The sequence below is a fragment of the Triticum aestivum genome, chromosome 2D (assembly GCF_018294505.1).
Source record: "Triticum aestivum cultivar Chinese Spring chromosome 2D, IWGSC CS RefSeq v2.1, whole genome shotgun sequence".
In the NCBI taxonomy this organism is placed as follows: domain Eukaryota; kingdom Viridiplantae; phylum Streptophyta; class Magnoliopsida; order Poales; family Poaceae; genus Triticum; species Triticum aestivum.
The window spans coordinates 29896411-29914665 of NC_057799.1; the positions used below are offsets into that span (position 1 = coordinate 29896411).

Here is an 18255-nt window from a genome sequence, read left to right on the forward strand (position 1 = left end):
TGGCCGGCCTAGCGCCGGATCCATGCCCCATTTGGGCGGACGCAATGGATTCCCGATGGATGGAGTCCGAGCGCAGCCGTCCACGGGCCTCCTACCGGGCGCGGCGGAGCGCAAGCTGGACGGACATCTCCTCCTCGGGGCCGCGCGGGATGAGCTCGGGGTAAACGGATCTGGAGGTGAAGGACTCGGATCCGCTGCCCGCCATGCCGGAGAGGACCGAAAGGAGCCGGAGACGAGCTGGGGTGGCGGAGGGGAGTGAAGTGGCTAGGGTTTGATCCGGCGAGCGAATGGGGAGGATTTTATGTGGGGTCGGGTGGGCCAACGTGGCCGGGTCAGACGTGGCGGGCGCGCCCGAGCGCCCATATCCGTCCCATATTTAGACTAGATATGGGTGGTACCGGTCAACCCGGGCGTTTGAGGGGCTCGCCTGGGTCAAAAAATTGTGACCGGGCGGACCCGTATAGGCGTATGAGGCGGGTTTGAGAGGTCCGGTTGTAGATGCTCCAAGAGAAGGCGTTTGGTAGTCTATATTTTTCTTGGTCAGGCCCGTTGTGTTTACTTTTTTATCTGGGTAGCATGAATTTTAAAGCATCTTTCAGCCAAGCCCGCTAAAAACGGGTGTGTTTTCTCTCAGCAGGGCTCACAGCGTGTTGGGGAGGGAAATGCGGCGCCGAGCTCGACCCAGGTCTACAATCGCCTAAGAAATGAAGAGCCAGATGTAAGGAGATGAGAAACGGTGCACGCCACTAAACACGCCCATGGAGCTCACAGACAGAACGCGGGCATCCGTGAAACTTCGCAGCATGATCCCTTTGTCCGTAAAACAAACTTGTCGTCATACACAGCAACCAGCAGTAAAAAAAGATGTACTCCCTTCGTCCCATAATATAAGAGCTTTTTTGGCACTACAATTTAGTGCCAAAAACGTTTTTATATTATGGGACGGAGGGAGTAGTTTGCGAGTTGGTTGCAGATTCGGCAAAAACGAGCGAGCAAGTCGACGATGATGGCAAAAATTTGCAAGCGTCATCGTCTTGACCGACTTTGACGGGGGAAATTTCATCCAAGTCGAGCGGAGAAAACCACGCACATAAACGACTTGTTACGGTAGCACCTAAATTATTGTCCCATGACTAGTAATTTTAGTCCATCAAAATCATATGATGTGATCAAGTGGGATGGGAGACTCGACAAATCTGTTCCCACTTGTTTTGGGGTTTTCCACGAGCAAGATCAGAGGAACAGACAGACAATTCTTCAGTGAAGAAAATTCACCATGATAGATGTGTTTTTTTTTTCCTTTTTGAGTTGGATAGATGCTTTCTTATACGATAAATGGAAGGGACACATACAGTTGGACTTTTCACAGACAAAAGTGGCATACATGACAGTGATCTTGTACAAATTTACTACCAACCGTGCATAATACGGAGTTGTTTGTCTACTCCCTGCTACTTCCTCCGTAAACTAATGTAAGACGTTTTTGCAGTTCAAATGAACTGCAAAAACGTTGAACTGCAAAAACGTAGTGTACAGAGGTAGTACTTATCCAGATTTCAGTAAAAAAAAAGATGATTTCAATAATAAGTCTTACTGTACCACCGAGTATGTCCAACAGAACACCGGCATCGGTAAAGAAGCAACAGCTTCTGCAGTTACACAATCAGCAGTTCCAATACAGCAGCCCAGCCAGACAACCAAATGAGCCGATGAACAGCCAAGATGAATGAGCTTTCTGCTCTCGGCTTCGCCTCTTAAGAATCACAGAATATGTAAGCCAGTGGTACCAACAAATATATTCACGGTCGATCGATGAACACAAGCATCGCCAACCGCTCACACTTATTCAGATCTGTTCCTTGCACCACTCCCACTAGCTGGGCATGCAATGCAAGGCCTTTTGCACAAATTGCGACGGCAGCAGAATCAATCGCCGCCAAAAACAGAAATCATCACCTCCCGTGTGAAACCACGCTCTCTTCCTAGTGTTCCGAGCCACCCAGGTCGCCCCATCTCACGTTGTACTTCGCCGCCAGGTAGTGGGCGCCCACGGGCCCGCGGCTTCCATAGGGGTACAGCTCAGGGGCCATCCGCTTCTGCTCCAGTTCCTTGAGGAGGGGCGTGAAGAGCTCCCACGCAGCGTCCAGCTCGTCCGACCGGATGAAGAGCCTTCGCTCTCCTTCTATCGCGTCGAGCAACAGCCTCTCATAGGCATCCGGTATCTCCTTTGGGTACCTGAGGCAAAGTTTATACACCACTTAAGAGATTTATGACCAAGTGGCGGCAAGCTGGTACTCTAATTACTGTTGTGGCCATCGCTCAGAACAAGCATTGACCTAAGAAGAACTGTGCTGCTACGCAGTAGGACAAGTGTACAAAACCAAATTATTGTGTAGGAGCCAAAGCAGCAGCAACACTGAAGACGCCATTTCGATGTACACGGGCAAGACGCTATATTGTGATCAATTACCACTTAGCATACAGGAGTAATTGAATGGGAAGGGCTGTAATAAACTGGATGGATTTACTCTATCAAATTGGAAAGTTTATCTAATTCATGGAGTTTGATCAAGCACCATATGCAGCTTCTCCAAAATAAAATATGAATATCCAATAAAAACATCAATCAAATAATTATGAAGGCAGCTAAGCCCTAAACAAACAAGCAAATGCTAGAGCTACAGTGTTTGTCTAATTGTCTACATGTGAAGAGATGAGCATCTTAGGTACAGCCTACAACGTCAGAACTAATACTTCCATTCTTCCGAATAAAAAAAAAATCCCTCTAGGCAGAAATATGCAAGTGTTGGAAACTTCATCTCACCTTGCTGCATAGTGAAGATTCAAATTACTTCTATCTAGCCTCATGCCAAGACCAGGAATCTTGTTGTTAATCTTTAGGTAAATTCCTTCATCCGGTTGCACGCGTATCACAAGCTCATTAGTAGCCCTGTCAAGATCGGTTCCAAAAGACCCCTTGTAGAGATTTCCAGGAACATGTCGGAACTGTACTCTAATCTCAGCCCTGAAATTTGTTTTATTGTCAAGCAACTTGCAGCATGAGCCAGGATCGGCGGCATAAAAGATAAACCCAAAAATAGATTTTGAAGACAAACAATCTTGCGTTATCAACCCAAGATCAATACTAACAAATATATTTCAAATTATTCTTTGTTCATATCTTAAGAGTACAGCCATCTTTTGATAACATTCTTATATGTGCAGAATCAGTTGGTCCAACTGCATAACACTAAATCCTAAATAAGCACGCGCAAACAAAAATAAAAAAATTGACATAATGGTGAAAATTCAAACATTCAACAGAATATTGATATATAGCTAAAGTGAACATGTGGCAAGGTGTAACCATCATATTGACAATGAGAACTATTTTGAAGTAACCATCATATTGACAATGGGAACTATTTTGAAGTGCACTTACTGTTTAGTATGCAAGGCTTTCCCAGCCTTCATGAGAAAGGGAACTCCATCCCATCTAGCGTTATTTATAAAAAGCGCAGCTGCAGCAAATGTTGGAGTCAGACTACCCTTGGGCACCGTCTTATCTTCAGTGTATCCAGGGTATGTAATACCACCCTTCGTATGACTTTTATACTGTCCTATTACCACATCTTCTAGTCGCAACGGCTTCATGGAGCGCAAAACTTTAACCTGAAAGGAATACAGAAGTAACAATGAAGATCAATGAATGGTAATTTTAGAATCGATATGCTCATTTCACATAAAACACAGATTATAAAATTGATGTATGCTGCTTTAAAGTATGTCACAGTAACAAGATTGATGTATACTGCTTTAAAGCATGTAACAGAATGCAGATAAAACAGGCACCAACAGTGCACCAACAGTTTTTCAGTTAAAAGTGCATGTCTCGGTAACTTTAAATATGTTATATCCTACAATTAATATTACTAAGGAACAGGCACAAACCTTCTCGTTTCGTATGTCCTCCGCTTCCAAGCTAATAGGAGTTTCCATTGCAAATAGAGCTAGTATCTGAAGAAGATGATTCTGCATTATGTCTCGGATAATACCATAGCTATCAAAGTACCTGAGTAATTCAACAATAAGGTCAGAGACAGTCCAAAGGAAGTAAAACGGTGCCACAAACGGCGAACAAATCATTACCCTCCTCTCCCTTCAGTGCCAAAGTCTTCTGAGAATATCAGTTGCACATTCCTTATATACTGCCTTGACCACAGAGGCTCAAAAACAAGATTCGAGAAGCGAAGGACGGATAAGTTCTCCACCAGCTCCTTACCCAAGTAATGGTCAATCCTGCATAACAAATATAAAGGAGCACAACATTAATAAGTATCCCACTCTATGAAAATAATTACAATACATCTCATGTTATTGAATTCCCAAGGGATCATATCACCAATTATATGTTTTCCAATTGGCAGACTGCTTTGATATTTACGGGGTATGAGAATGAGAGTTATATCTAAATTAGCGATACAAGAAAACATGAACAATTCACAAAAATTAAACTAGATGCCTGTATCACCTGAAGATTTGGTCCTCTGTCAGGTACTGCTTCAGACCTTTTGTCAGGGCAGCAGAAGACTCTGAGTCCCGGCCAAAGGGTTTTTCAACAATTACCCTTGTCCAGCCACTCACAGATGATGCTGATTTGCTTGCACATTTTACAACATCCAGGAATATATTTGGAGGTATCGACAAGTAGAAAAGATGGTTAGATACTCTGGGACCCTGCATATAAAAAAACAATAATTTGTCAGAATATAAGTACATTGATTTTTGAAATGGAGATGGATTAAGTAGTACAAAATAGTTGCATACATCATTTTTTTGCAAGGCACACCATTAAGATTTGTAAAGCTAATAGATGCTGACTTATTACATCAACAAAATTATATTAAGGGACATTTTTGAGATACTACGGTTTTTGCAAGATGGAAACACAGAACTAGCAAAAAATTATATCTTAAGCACCGCAGTTTTGAGAAAATTCGTACAATGAGATGCATATAAATGAAAATCATTAAGACTAGCAAGCTTACACTGAAAAAATGGTCCTATGAAGAATTCATCCCAAACAACTAGTAGAAATAATGTAACCTCCTCATTAGAAGTAAAATCAATGATGCATTCTTGGTTTAATATGAAATGCTTAAACAAACCTCATGTTGTTTGATCTTCTTGCCTAGCTCCTTGAAATCTTCCTCTGAATCATATTGACCTGAGTGGTAGAAGCATCGTTTCAGAAACTCTTCCATTTTCTCACTACAGTTCTCCCTGAAAGAAAAAACAGCACAGTTTAAAGCGGCACCAAGGGAAATGCATCTCTCCACACAGGATTTATTTACTTCATAATCTATGATCGCAAGGTCTAACAAGATAAGCACCTTTTGTCTATCCTGCAAGTCAGTGTTTTGCTGACCATGTCCCTCAGTTCAGCATCTGTCATTTTACTCCGCGCATAACCAAAGATGGAGAAATGCTACGGAAGAAAATACTTTTGATTAGTTTTCTTCTTAAAAAAAAGTGGGCAAAATTGAATGCTAGGTTGGAGAGAGCAGTACACAAACCTTGGGAAGACAGCCTTCATAGTAAAGGGCAAAAAGGGCAGGAAATATCTTCTTCTTTGCAAGGTCACCGGACGCTCCAACTACAGTGATGCTAACCGACGCCTCGTCATCCTTGGCTAGAGCGGCGAAATCTTCAAATTCCTCCATGATGATTGCCGAAGAAGTGCCATTTGGCACCGTTGACGGGGCGGCAGGCGCGACAGCGTTCTCCGCAGCATCCATGGGAGCTTTCACTGACGATTGAGTGTAAAATGAGTAAAAACAGGCATTGTGTGTCATTCATACTAGTTAAGCAGCAGGATTTCGTCAGACGGAACACTCGCTCACTATACGCTGGAAGCAAATCAAAATGAGGCAGGTGAAAGTTGACCTGAGAACTAATTCTGGTTATTATTAAGCATCACCAATACAGACAGGTGTATAACATTACTAACTGAAAGAAGACGCTGGTGGTTTGTTAAGAATTTGAGTAGATGTTGGATTTAAAGAAGACGCTGGTGGTTTGTTAAGAATTTGAGTAGATGTTGGATTTAAACATCTCTAAGTTGGCAAAGCTAGTGGGAATCATCTCAAATTGGTAGACCCACTTAATTCATCTTGTTCTGACTAATGAATGGGGACTCAAATTCATTTTAGACAGTAAGTAAGGGTGGTAACCGTGTGGCAGGATTCAGATACTAGTATTTCAGAAAGAATGTGGTGTTGATGCAGGAGCAGAATGAGGCAGAGGTCGAAGATGAAGCTCGGAGGCACAAAAGTCAACTGGACACCCCTGCAGAAGACAAGAAATCGAGAAAAGAGCGCCCACCTCCTTTCCCGGCGACGGCGTCGATGCGCCACCCCGAGGCGGCGGCCGCCGATCTCCCGCCGCATCTGGCCAAGGAGAAGGCGAGGGACGAGGAGGGCGGAGTCGCCGCGGGGCGGCGGGCGGCCGCATGGCCTCCGCCGACGGCGGCCGGGCACCTCATGCAGGAGAGCGCCATGGGTCCTCCCTCGGTCGCTCGGTGGCCGTCGCTGTGGGTGCTTGGTTCGGAGAAGACTAGGCGGGCGGAGGGCGAGCTGGCCGGGCGAAGTGGCGACAGGACGGGCGGGGATGGGGACGGGCGGGGAGAGGGAGAGGGGGAGGGGGGAGATGGAGGTTTTATCGGGGATATCGAAGAAGGGAAAAGCCAAAGCTTTGCGGGGCTGGGGTTGGGTTGGAAGCTCTTGAGATCGCCGAGGGGGCGGGCGGGTGGAGGAATAGAATACTCGGACCGCCCGGGGCGGAAACGCAAAGAGGCGTGGCCCCTTGGCCGCCGCTGCGGTCGGGCGGCCAGGAAAAATGGTGTCGCGGCGGCGCTCGGGTGGTGCGGGGTGGGAGGTGGCACGTACGTACAGTGCGGAGGCTGACGAGTCCCCCCGGTAGGTGGCTCCCCTGGTTGGGGTCGGCGGACTTGGGAAGCCCTGGAGCGGCACAAAACAGGGGGTTTCCGGCCCTCCCCGGCTGCCAAAAACCTCCATCTTTTGATTTGATTTGATGATGGAGAAACATCTCCTCACTTTTTTTGGATTGAGAAACGCCTCCTCCCAGCTTTGGTCAACGCCTACGTGTCCACTCGATTTGCAAATGCGAACAAGAAAAAAGAAGAAAAAAAGTCAAAGCACAACATCAGCATCATCGTCGCAAGGCACAGTGTCCCACAATTATTTGCACGCGTCCACGGCATACCAGCATGCAGCCACGTGGTCTCATAAGAAGACGCCACGACGCAATGTATAAACGGCGGTCCAATCCTAGCTACAAATTCAAACAATCAACAAAGCATACATACATACATACGTAAAAAAACTAAATATTCCATGGTCTGATGGCATGATTGCCATTTTTTGAAAGTAAATATTCCATGAGACTAAACTAAATGGTTTTTTTTGTAAATTGCACGCAAAATAGATCAGTGAAAAAAAAATCATATGGTCTCCTATAGACCAAACAAAACAGATGGAAAAAAAATACTCCTTTGCACACATCCGAGGAGGACCACCACAGGAAAACATTCTACGGACTGAACACGTACGAATTCCTGTGGAACACCACTTGCTAATTTCTTGTGTTTTCATAAGATCATGTGAGTGTTCACAACGAGCAAAAGAAAGCTCGGTTATGCGATTTTCATATGTCGAAATTTTCTAAATCTTCAGCCCTAAAACTAAAAGGCCCTAGTTTGTTGTTTTGTTTATTGATGGGTAGGCTCTGAGTATTCAGATATGCACCCTCTGAAAGTCTTTGGATTTGGGGCCGTACCGTATGGTACTACAACGTTTTATTATATTTCTGAACAAGAAGTATGCACGACATAGATGTTTTTTTTTTCTTCTTCTCACTTTCTGCTTGGCACTGATTTTTGCCCTTCTGAAATTTCCAGCGTTTTTACCTTGCTTGTTGGGAATCTCACTGGAGGCCATCCGAGGAGAGCTGCGTGCTTTTCCTATGCTCTCGGATGACGGTGGCGGGGCAGCGGACCGGCGGTGGTGGACGGCGGTGTTGGACAAACACGGCGGAGGGGAAAAACGGCCGGACGGGTCAGCGATGGCCTGGCCGGCCGGCGTGCCGTCGACGACGGAAATAGCGACGGTCAGCTGACAATGGCGGTGGACGAGCAGGGCAGAGACAACTACCAGTACGTCTCTGAACTACTACTCGCGAGAGACAATGGTGTACTCCATATATGCTTTCCTCTCCTGATGCAAGGCTCATATATTCCATCCTTCAGGATGAACCCCACTCTGGACCTTCCGCATTTCCTTTCTCCAATTCCTTGCTTGTGGGCAGAGACAACCTGAATTCCATGAAAGCCGAATTGGGTGCCTTCCTTCTCCCCAAATTCGTAACTTGCCGACTTGAGTTGAGGAAACAACCTGAAATTTAAGAAACAGCGGAAGCCGCAGACGCCGGTTCTCCTGGTGCACCTTGTTTTGAGTAGTTCTTGTTGTCTCGTGTTTAAATAAATTCGAATGCCTGCGAATACTCGACATCCTTGGCTCCAAAGGCAGAATCAAAACCGACAACACTCGCCTTCCTTGTGAGGTGCAAGGCGAGTCGTTTCTTCGCTTCGCCTTCCCTTTTTCCGACATTCCTAGCATGTCGAGTCGAGCAAACAACCTGAATCATGTGAAAACCCCGGAAAGCCAAAGCCGCAACTTGGCAGCCTTCCTTTTCCAGATTCTTAACTTTGCCGAGTTGAGGAAACAACCTGAATTTCAGGAAAACCAGAAAGCATAAGTCACAGCCACGTAGTAGATGCATAAATGTGCAAAACCTCCAATATTTGACACTCATTGGCTCATGGATCCAAGGAAAGAACCCAAACCCACAGCATCTAATGTGAAGAATGCCTAACTAATAGCATTTCAGGCAGGAAATTGCACCTCTGTAATTCTGTGAAACAAAGTTTTAAAAAGAGCTTCGACGTTCGCTTTCAGATGCTAAAGAAAAGGATCGCTTCAATATGAGATACTGCACCGCAGATTTTGGCCAGTATATAGCATAACAGTGGATACTAATCAGACACATAATTAAAACTGTTATAGTTATATTATACAAGTGATACAGCTATAATTTTGTATAACTGTACTTTTGAAGTTGCATGCACATCCCACTAGTTGCCATAATCAAAAGGTTTCGACAAATGCCTCCTTGATGGCAACAATCTTGGCAGAGACGTCGTGCATCCCAGGTCTATCTTTCGGTGATTCCATGGTACATGTCAGGCCAATACTGACCAGAGGTATAATGTACTTCTGCATACATAAGGAAGCAGCCGCCGGATCCTCCTCGAATGGCATGTGGGGATCTAGAACCTCACCGATCCTCTCGGGGAAAGCTAAGTCGACATACTTGTGGAGGCTGAGGGTGTTGCCGCATAGCGCGCCCGTCGGTCGCATCGCCGTGAGCATCTCCAGTAGCAGCACCCCGAAACCGTACACATCACCGCCTGTCGAGATCTTGCATCCCATCCCATATTCTGTAAAAACAGGAGCAGTGGACATAAATACTTGTGGAACTCTGACAGTCATTTGAAAGAAAAAAAGAAAGTGCAACTTACCAGGCGCAATATATCCGATCGTTCCTCTGACACCAACCAAGCCTTCTGATCCACCAATACCTGAAGAGAGAAACTTGGCGGACCCGAAGTCACCGATGCGTGAGGTCATGTCGTAGTCCAACAGAACATTGCCTGGCTTCAAATCGCAGTGAATCAAAGGAGGTGTAAGCTGGTTGTGCATATAGTCCAGAGCAGAAACTACATCAGCAGCAATGCGTATCCTCTGACCCAAGCTCAGTAGCCTCCTTGGGCTGCCTCCGTGAACCCTTGGGTGTATCCACATGTCCAGGCTACCGTTTGCCATGAACTCGTATACAATAGCCTTGAACTCATCGCCCTCGAAATCTACTGTGGAGCACATGGTGATAGCTTGAACCAGATTGCGGTGGCGGGTGTGTTTTAGCACTTCACACTCCGTGAAAAAGCTATTTCTTGAACCTTGCTCGTTAAGATGGAACACCTTGATGGCCACTAGGTCTGTCTCGAACTCAAACCGACCAATGTAGACTGATGCTGTATGACTTGAACTGATCCTGTTGACCAGAGAGAACCAGTTGGTCGCTTTAAGAATGTCACCATATGACACTCTCTTCATTGTCTCCATGAAGTTTTCAGATGGTTGAGTTTTGGTCCCTTTCATAACAGTGACAGCAACACATAAAAATGAGAACAGAGCAATAGTAGCCGGTGGAGCTATTATCAGCAGCAGGCGTGTATTGATCTTCCTTTTTGTTTCTGAGGAGGTTGGGCAAATAGGCAATCCAAATATGGCAGCAGCTGTTTCACATAAGCCTGTGTTGCCTTCCAGGAATACTGCAGCTGAATTTCCAAATATTCCACCAGTCGGGATTGGCCCTTCAAATTTGTTGTATGATATATTAATATAATCTAAGCTGCTGAAGTTGCCAAAATACAGTGGAACTTGACCAGTTAAATTGTTCTCGGACAGATCTATCTTCTGTATGACCTTCAGTGCGCTGAAAGACTCGGGAATACTCCCATTAAGCATGTTGCTTTCGATCTGAAGAGATAGCAGTTGAACACACAGGCCAAGTTCAGAAGGAAGGCTACCAGATAATTTGTTGTTGGAAACATTAAGGAGGCCAAGATTGATCAGGTTACTAACTTCCGAAGGTATCGGCCCTGTCAGGTTGTTGTTTGACAAGTCCAAACCCAATGAAAGGGAGGAAATACTGAAGAGTTCTCCTGGTATGGATCCATCAAGGTGGTTGACTGACATGTTTAGCACAAGCAGCCTTTTGCATTGTCCTATATTTGCTGGTATGTTTCCAGACAATTCATTTTCATCAAGATAAAGCTGGCTGAGTTGAGCAAGATTACCAACTGTTGATGGAATTTTACCTGACAACCTATTCATGGAAAGTTTCAGGACAATTAAGTTGCTCAAGTTCCAAACTGCCAGGGGAATTTGTCCTGAGAGCATGTTCTGGCTCATGTCAAGCAGAGCGAGGTTTATAAGGTTGCCTATCTCAGCTGGTATGTTTCCTGAAATCTGGTTTCCTCCAAAGTTTAACCGCTCCAGCTTTGTTGAAAGGTTGCCCACTGCTTTTGGCAAACTTCCATTCAGGATATTCCCATCCACTGATAATCTTAACAAGCTTGAGCAACTGGTGAGAGAGACAAGGAATGCCCAGTCACCAGCTTCTAGTGTATTATTTCCTAGAAGCAGTTCACTCAAGTTTGCCAAGGATCCTAGAGAAGGCACCACATCAGACAGCAAGTTACTTGAAAGATCAAGCACCTGAAGCTTTGACATGTTGCTCAGAGAATCTGGGATTGATCCATGAAAATGGTTGCCTTCCATTACCAATGTTTGGAGATTTGGAAGTGAGTGGCCAATTTCAGAAGGTATCTGTCCAATAAAACCGTTGCTGCCTAAGATAAAGAGCGCAAGTGATGACATGTTGTACAGTGTGGCTGGGATATACCCTGAGAATCTATTGTAACTTAGATCTAGCATTGTTAGGTTTGGAATTTGACCCAAAGTTTCCGGAATTGATTCTGCTAAGTTGTTTTGTGCTAGCAGGAGAGAATGCAAAGATGAAACATTTCCCAAAGATGCTGGTATGGTACCAGAAAGTGAATTCCCTGTAAGATCGAGAAACTGCAGAGCTGACATCTTTGGGAAATTTGGGATAGCCCCGGAGATAGCATTCGACCGGAGGTCAACAGTAACAAGTTTGGACGAGTTGAACAAATTAGCTGGGATCACCCCAGATAAGTTATTACCTGTGAGGATTATCTCACTGAGTGACGAACTATTTGCTAAGGAATCAGGGATAAATCCACTAAGAATATTGAATGCAAGATTGACATGGGTAAGAGATGCAGATGCTCCTAACAACAGAGGGATGTTACCTGCAAGGTTGTTGCCAAAAAGATTCAGGGATTGGAGGCTCCGAAGCTCACCTATCTCATCAGGTATGCTTCCAGAAAATTTATTGTTTGGAAGGTCCATCTGTACTAGAGAACTAAGGGCTGCTATGCAACTGGATAGTGTTCCTGTGAGTTGCGTAGACCTGAATTGGATGGACACGACACGGATTGGGATGGTAGAGCTGCAGTTGACCCCTTGCCAGCTGCAGAAGTGAAGTGAGTCGTTGCGCCATGATCCAAGAACACCGGCAGGATCCCTGGAGATGCCAGATTTGAAGCAGAGAAGAGCTTGCCGGTCACTCTCGGATTTGTTGCTAGCTTGTGCTGATGTGGATACTATTGTGTTGGAGGACAGAAATATGAGGATGGCACAGAGAAGAAACAGTGCATGGTGGGATGGAGCAATCAGAGATTGGGTGTGAAAAACTTGAGGAGCCATGTCTCTGTTCTTGTTGTGATGGAGTATGTTGGTTAAATGCTTTGCGTGTGTGCTTAGATATATGGTAGAAGGGTAAGGGAGTTGAAACTCCTTCTTGACTTTGACTTCAGGGCCGGCTTGTTTGGCTTGGTTCTATCCATGCCCCAGATGAACGAAAAGAGCCTGAGCACAAAACGAACTTGTGAGGTTTATGTGGGTAAAGAAAACATGCGCAGAAACCAATCTATCAAAGTACAAATACTATCTATCCTCTGCTTGTTATACAATCTCAAACTTGTGCACCCCAAAATCCGCCAAATGGAAGTATTAAGTGAGCTGGATATTAGAAAAGGGCTGCTGGCTCCTCACTCACCATTATTTCTCCGCCATCAATTAACGTCGCGGTTGGCTGTACGGTTCAGGAAGTATACTATTATAAGCCCAAGCACACCTTAGTTGACTCTGCAAAGTGCCAGGTCAGTTATCATGGAGAAGAAGTGGACATGCCATGATGCGGAAGACTTGGTCTGTCTTTGTCGCGCTTGCGGGGAAATTAATTAACAAGCTATCCCCGTCATCGAACTTCTTCAGACATGAACTATCTGAAAATCTTAAAAGTGATGCTCGACAAAATTGAATCCATAACATGATGGTACTAAAGAGTAGCGGCAGTATACGCCCTCGACGAGACATCTATCATGTCCCACCGAATCTCCAAGAGAAGCATCCTCAACGCTTATTTGTGAACCTGGGCTGTCGTGTTTCACTTACAGTACAGTTATTAGGCAAATGACTGCTGCCTTCCTCCCGCTCCCCACCCCCCCTTCAACGCCTCCAACGAATAATTTATGCGTCCAATCAAACCAAATCACGACCTGGTATCTAAATAGATGGGTGAATTAAGGCCTAGCGCTACACAAAGTGTAATTTTGTTCAAGGAAAAGTCGGAGCACAAATTGTACCTGGGGCTAGGGCACGGGAGCATGTCGAGGATGTAGCGCTGAGGTTGGGGCTTGGAGGTGCCCAGGCCATTGCCGGTGCCCGGGGATCGGATCGAAGCTGTCGTCGTGCGGGCACCTCCTCGTCGCCCGCGCGGCGTCGGCGGGCGGGAGGCGGAGGCCTCACGGGAGGGAGTCGGCGCTTGCGTCGTGGGGAGTTATCGGGTTGGAGCGGGAGAGGAGTGGGGGCTCCCATTTGGCTCGCGCGCTCGCTCGCCGCAGCCGCGTGGTGGGGGCTGAGCCGGAGAAATGCCGGAGTGCGGCGACGGAGGGGGGCGGGGTCGCGAGGAAGAAGAAGAGGGGTAAAGTGGTAAATATTTGTTACTCTCGAGTTAGTTAGCTTTTTTTTCTCGAATACGCACGTGTATACTATATTATAAAGAAGGAATCGGGTAAAGAGCCCGTCCACGTAAGCGTTACAGATTACATATATAGACTGCACACTAACTCCACCCTCCACCTTGCTCTCGTATGACTATCTACTCTCCGCTGCCCACTCCTCCACTTCTGTAAAGAATGCGTCCATGTCTCCTCGTAGTATGCCCGCTTGCTTCCATACACGGCCCTCTCGGACGACTGCATGGATAATCCTGTTCTTTGAAGGTGCGGCTCCGTCGAAGACGATAGAGTTGCGGTGCTTCCATAGTTGCCATAGCCCTAGGATGGTAATTGCATTTGCATCCCTCCCGGCTTGTCCTCTTCCTCTCTTGTCTTGACACCATGCACCGAGGCTTTCGGTCACAGTGGGTACCCACTCCGGCTTGCGTAAGGGATGGAAGATCGCGGTCCACACTTCCCGTGCAATGACACACTGAAGTAGAATGTGGTTTATGCTCTCCTCTTCTTGGTTGCACATTGGGCAGCAATCTTGATGGTCGAGTCCACGTCTTGCCAGCCGATCGGACGTCCAACACCTGTCCTGGATTGCGAGCCATGTGAAGAAGCGACATGGCGCCGGTGCCTTAGATTTCCAAGTGAATTCGGCCGTGGGGACGACCTGCCTGCCCCAGAACTTGGCTGCATAGGCAGTCCTCGCTGAATAGCATCCGCTTGCTTTCCATGACCAAGAGATGTTATCGTGCTGCGTTGGGTCAAGCTCGACCCTTTGGATCATGTTCCACAACTGTAGGTACTCACGTAGCGAGTCAGCTGACACCTTCGGGCTCACTTGGGCGACCCAACAGTCGTTCAGTAGCGTTTGGGATACGGTGCATGTGCTTCTTATTCTCTTCCTGACTCGCCCATAGGTCAAGGGTGCAATCTCCACGATTTGGTGTCCTTCGAGCCATCTATCCTCCCAAAAGAGTGCTGCATTTCCATCTCCTAGGATCCAGCGAGTAGCCGCGTTGAAGATTTGCCTTGAAACTTTTGGCACAATGATGTCAAATTCTACCCATGGTCGCGATGTGTCTGATCGTTGCAACCAAGGCCACCTTGCCTGCACAGCTTTGTTCATCCATCCTAGGTTGGGTATGCCTAGTCCACCCGCCCATTTGGGGGCACACACAGTTTCCCAAGCGACCGTGCAGCTGCCGCCGGACGAGTTTGCCTCAGTGCACCATAGGAAACTGCGACAAATTCTGTTCATTGCTGAAATTGTCTTCTGCGGGAGGTCGAGCGCCATCATCGCATGTAGCGGAATCGCACATAGCACAGATTGAACAAGAAGCATTCTTCCACTCTTTGGCATCTTTGCTGCTTTCCACTTTGGCAACGCCGTCGCGAGTTGATCCACAAGGCCTGATCGCTGTACATGGGACTGCTTCCTCAGAGTGAGCGGCAGCCCAAGATATTTGCACGGGAAGGCACCCCTCGGGCAGCCAAGTGTTTGCTCCACTGTTTCCATGGTCTCGGCAGAGCATCGTATAGGATAGACAGTGCTCTTGGCAAGGTTGACGCGAAGGCCTGATGCCTCTCCAAATAGAGTAAGAAGTGATGCGCATGTGTTCAAATCCCGCTCGTTTGTCTTGAGGAAGATCATTACGTCGTCGGCAAACATCGAGAGGCGGTGATGCAGCCCTGTTCTTGCAAGCGGAGCGAGCAGTCCCCTAGCGGTCGCGAGCTCAAACATGCGATGCAAGGGCTTCATGATAAGAATGAACAACATTGGGGATAGTGGGGCACCTTGCCTCAAGCCCACGGTGTTGTAGATTGGCCATCCCGGCGTACCGTTGACCATGATCCTTGTTGATGTGCTTGCCAGCATCCCACAAATCCACATGATCCATCGCTCCTCAAATCCAGCCTTGTGTAGTACTTCTAGTAGGAAGGGCCATTGCACCGAGTCAAACGCCTTTGATATGTCAAGCTTGAGCATAATGGATGGGTCTTGTAGGGCGTGGAGCATATGTTAAGCTTGAGTTAGTTAGCTTTTGGGCTCTGGAAAATATGATGATGATGGTCAGTCAAAATAAATTTGATATTACTCCTTTCGTTTCTTTTTAGTCTGTATGTAAGATTCGATCGAAGTAAAACTTTACAAAGTTTGACTAACTTTATAGAAAAAATATGAACATCTACAATACTAAAATTATATGTTACTCCCTCCTTCCCAATATCTTAGGCGTATTAGGAATTGCATGCAATTTCATATTGTAGGGCGCACAGTTACAACCTGGCTAAGCGATCGCTACTTTTGTGGCGAAAAAAGAAAATACGACGGTCCATTGGTGCAGTCTTCGTTTGGGATTGGATCGGTCAAACAAGACTTGTCAAATTAGATCATGCTTGCCTGCAAAAAAAAAAAAAAAAAAAAAAGATCATGCTTGCCTCCCTCTATGCGTTTTGTACGGCGGCTGAAGTAACAAACAGTCTACGCTAATTTTCGTGCTAGAATCTAATACGCCCAATATATTAGGAAGGAGGGAGTATAAAAATTAATTTGATCATGCATCAAATAATATTGATTTCATAGTGTGGATATTGATATCTTTTCCTACAAAGCTAGTCAAACTTTATAAAATTTGACTTTGACCAAATCTTATATGCAAACTAAAAAAACGAAGGGAGTACGTAGCATTTTTAATGCTCAATGACATAAGAAAAAATCTTGATGGAAGAAAGCTGTGACAGTGCAATGATGAAAGTTTATGTCAATGTCTACATTTTGCATGAAAACGATGATTTAGAGAGCAAACGAGGAATATAGCTTGTGTTTTTATCTATCCCCAAACTGACATTTCATATGCATATCCTTCTTTGCTTTTAAAATCGAGTGCTTATGCAGGATGCGCCTTTAAGACACCTCCTTACAACAAGCCGTCAGCTGGTGCTTAATAAAATAATCATTTTTTAAGCATCGGTGCTTATCTCTATAAGAAGGGTACCTAATTAAGCATTTGTCATGAACAAATAAGCATAAATGCTTAAGAAAAGATTGATTAATTTCTCTAAGCACGTCCCTAAGCACATTGCATCGTACAAGCACTACTGGAATCAGCTTCTTTGCCGTCCGCCATGGCAGAGGCAAAGGCATGGATCGCGGACGGCAAACTTTGCCGTCCGCCAGCAGACGGCAAACTGTCCGTCTGAACACGTGCCAGCAAAGGCCTTCTTTGCCGCCCGCTTCCTGGAAACGGACGGCAAAGGATTGTGCCGTCCGCCATCCAAGGCCAGCAGACGGCAAAGACAACGGACGGCAGTGCAGTGGCGTGAGAGCCGTTAGGGGGTTAACGGCGCTTTTTGCCGTCTGCCAGCGGACGGCAAAGAGTCAAAGCTTTTTACCGTCCGCTGACAGACGGCAAAGAGCTCAGCTAGGTAGTACTGGAAGCTGTCACGTGGCCAGCTATGCCGTCCGCCAGCGAACGACAATGTGATTTGAATCTTTGTCGTCTGCTGACAGACGGCAAAGAGCTCAGCTAGGCAGTACTAGGAAGCTGCCACGTGGCCAGCTATGCCGTCCGCCAGCGAACGGCAACGTGATTTGAATCTTTGTCGTCTGCTGGCAGACGGCAAAGTGACCAAATAGGCAGCCAGTGTTCCCAGGTTTTACAGGTAGCTGCCACGTGTCCTCTTTGCCGTCTGCTAGCGGACGACGAAGCTCTTTGTCGTGTGCTAGCGGACGGCAAACATGCTACATATCCCCTGTTTTTATTTGAATTCATTTAATTTCACAGGAATTCACACACAGATATACATATTTTTTTTTCACATGCACAACAGACATATGATGTATCCAACACATAGCTCCATCCATGACAACATACATACATAATAAGAAACAGAGTTCCATCCATACATATTACAGTAACATCACAATGTTCATCCAACACATTGTTTAATGCATCCATATAACAAGTTCCACATTTTTCATCGATACAAAAGAAAAAAAGAAAAGGAAAACAAGCACTCCATCCATGCAAGCTTCCATATAGTGAATTAAATCTGTAAAATGGGAAACAAGAAAGTTAGAAGAAGAAGACTAGAATCAGAAGAAGAAGAAGAAAATGAAGAAGAAGAAGAAGAAGAAGAAGAAGTAAGCATACTTAGGTAAAATGGAGCCAACCTAGCTAATTGTGCCATTTTTGAGTGAACTAAGCATATTATGCCATTTTTGATATAACTTAGAGCTAACTTCATTTTGGATAAGAAGAAGAAAACTAGAAGAAGAAGAAGAAGACTAGAAGAAGCATATTATGTCATTCTTCTTCTTCTTTTCTTCCTATTCCTTCTTTTCTTCCTCTTCCTGGATTTCTTCATCTTATTATGTCATTTGTGGACTAAATAGGCTAAATTATGTCATAAATGGACTAAATATGCTAAATAAGAAGAAAAATGCCATTTTT

The 18255-nt window shown here is 45.7% G+C and overlaps 2 protein-coding genes across 3 annotated transcripts; both read right to left on the bottom strand.

Moving 5' to 3' along the window:
• Window positions 1-1554: 1554 nt before the first annotated feature.
• Window positions 1555-6764, bottom strand: LOC123051272 (glucose-6-phosphate 1-dehydrogenase 2, chloroplastic). Its single transcript, XM_044474107.1, has 10 exons — window positions 6385-6764; window positions 5577-5809; window positions 5394-5488; window positions 5169-5283; window positions 4532-4737; window positions 4150-4299; window positions 3952-4072; window positions 3443-3672; window positions 2825-3025; window positions 1555-2235 (listed from the first exon to the last, which is right to left on the bottom strand). The coding sequence occupies exons 1-10, from the start codon at window positions 6557-6559 to the stop codon at window positions 1983-1985; spliced, it is 1779 nt and encodes a 592-aa protein (XP_044330042.1). The 5' UTR covers window positions 6560-6764; the 3' UTR covers window positions 1555-1982.
• A 2298-nt stretch (window positions 6765-9062) lies between these two features.
• Window positions 9063-13821, bottom strand: LOC123051274 (probable LRR receptor-like serine/threonine-protein kinase At3g47570). Of its 2 annotated transcripts, XM_044474110.1 has the most exons (4): window positions 13436-13821; window positions 12847-13355; window positions 9659-12656; window positions 9063-9577 (listed from the first exon to the last, which is right to left on the bottom strand). In XM_044474110.1, the coding sequence occupies exons 3-4, from the start codon at window positions 12492-12494 to the stop codon at window positions 9225-9227; spliced, it is 3189 nt and encodes a 1062-aa protein (XP_044330045.1). In that variant the 5' UTR covers window positions 12495-12656; window positions 12847-13355; window positions 13436-13821; the 3' UTR covers window positions 9063-9224. The 2 variants fall into 2 exon arrangements, with proteins under 2 accessions (XP_044330045.1, XP_044330046.1); XM_044474111.1 differs by lacking the exons at window positions 12847-13355; window positions 13436-13821 and having other exon boundaries at window positions 9659-12815.
• Between the last annotated feature and the right edge of the window lie 4434 nt (window positions 13822-18255).

What these genes read in the sequence shown, in the direction of transcription:
- LOC123051272 (XM_044474107.1), bottom strand. Translation starts at nt 6,559, where the DNA reads ATGGCGCTCTCCTGCATGAGGTGCCCGGCCGCCGTCGGCGGAGGCCAT. An exon ending in AGAAGATCAAACAACATGAG is followed by an intron (nt 4,738 to 5,168) that starts GTTTGTTTAAGC and finishes TTTTATATGCAG; the next exon opens with GGTCCCAGAGTATCTAACCA. An exon ending in GGCACTGAAGGGAGAGGAGG is followed by an intron (nt 4,073 to 4,149) that starts GTAATGATTTGT and finishes TGAATTACTCAG; the next exon opens with GTACTTTGATAGCTATGGTA.
- LOC123051274 (XM_044474110.1), bottom strand. Translation starts at nt 12,494, where the DNA reads ATGGCTCCTCAAGTTTTTCACACCCAATCTCTGATTGCTCCATCCCAC. An exon ending in GATCGGATATATTGCGCCTG is followed by an intron (nt 9,578 to 9,658) that starts GTAAGTTGCACT and finishes CTGTTTTTACAG; the next exon opens with AATATGGGATGGGATGCAAG.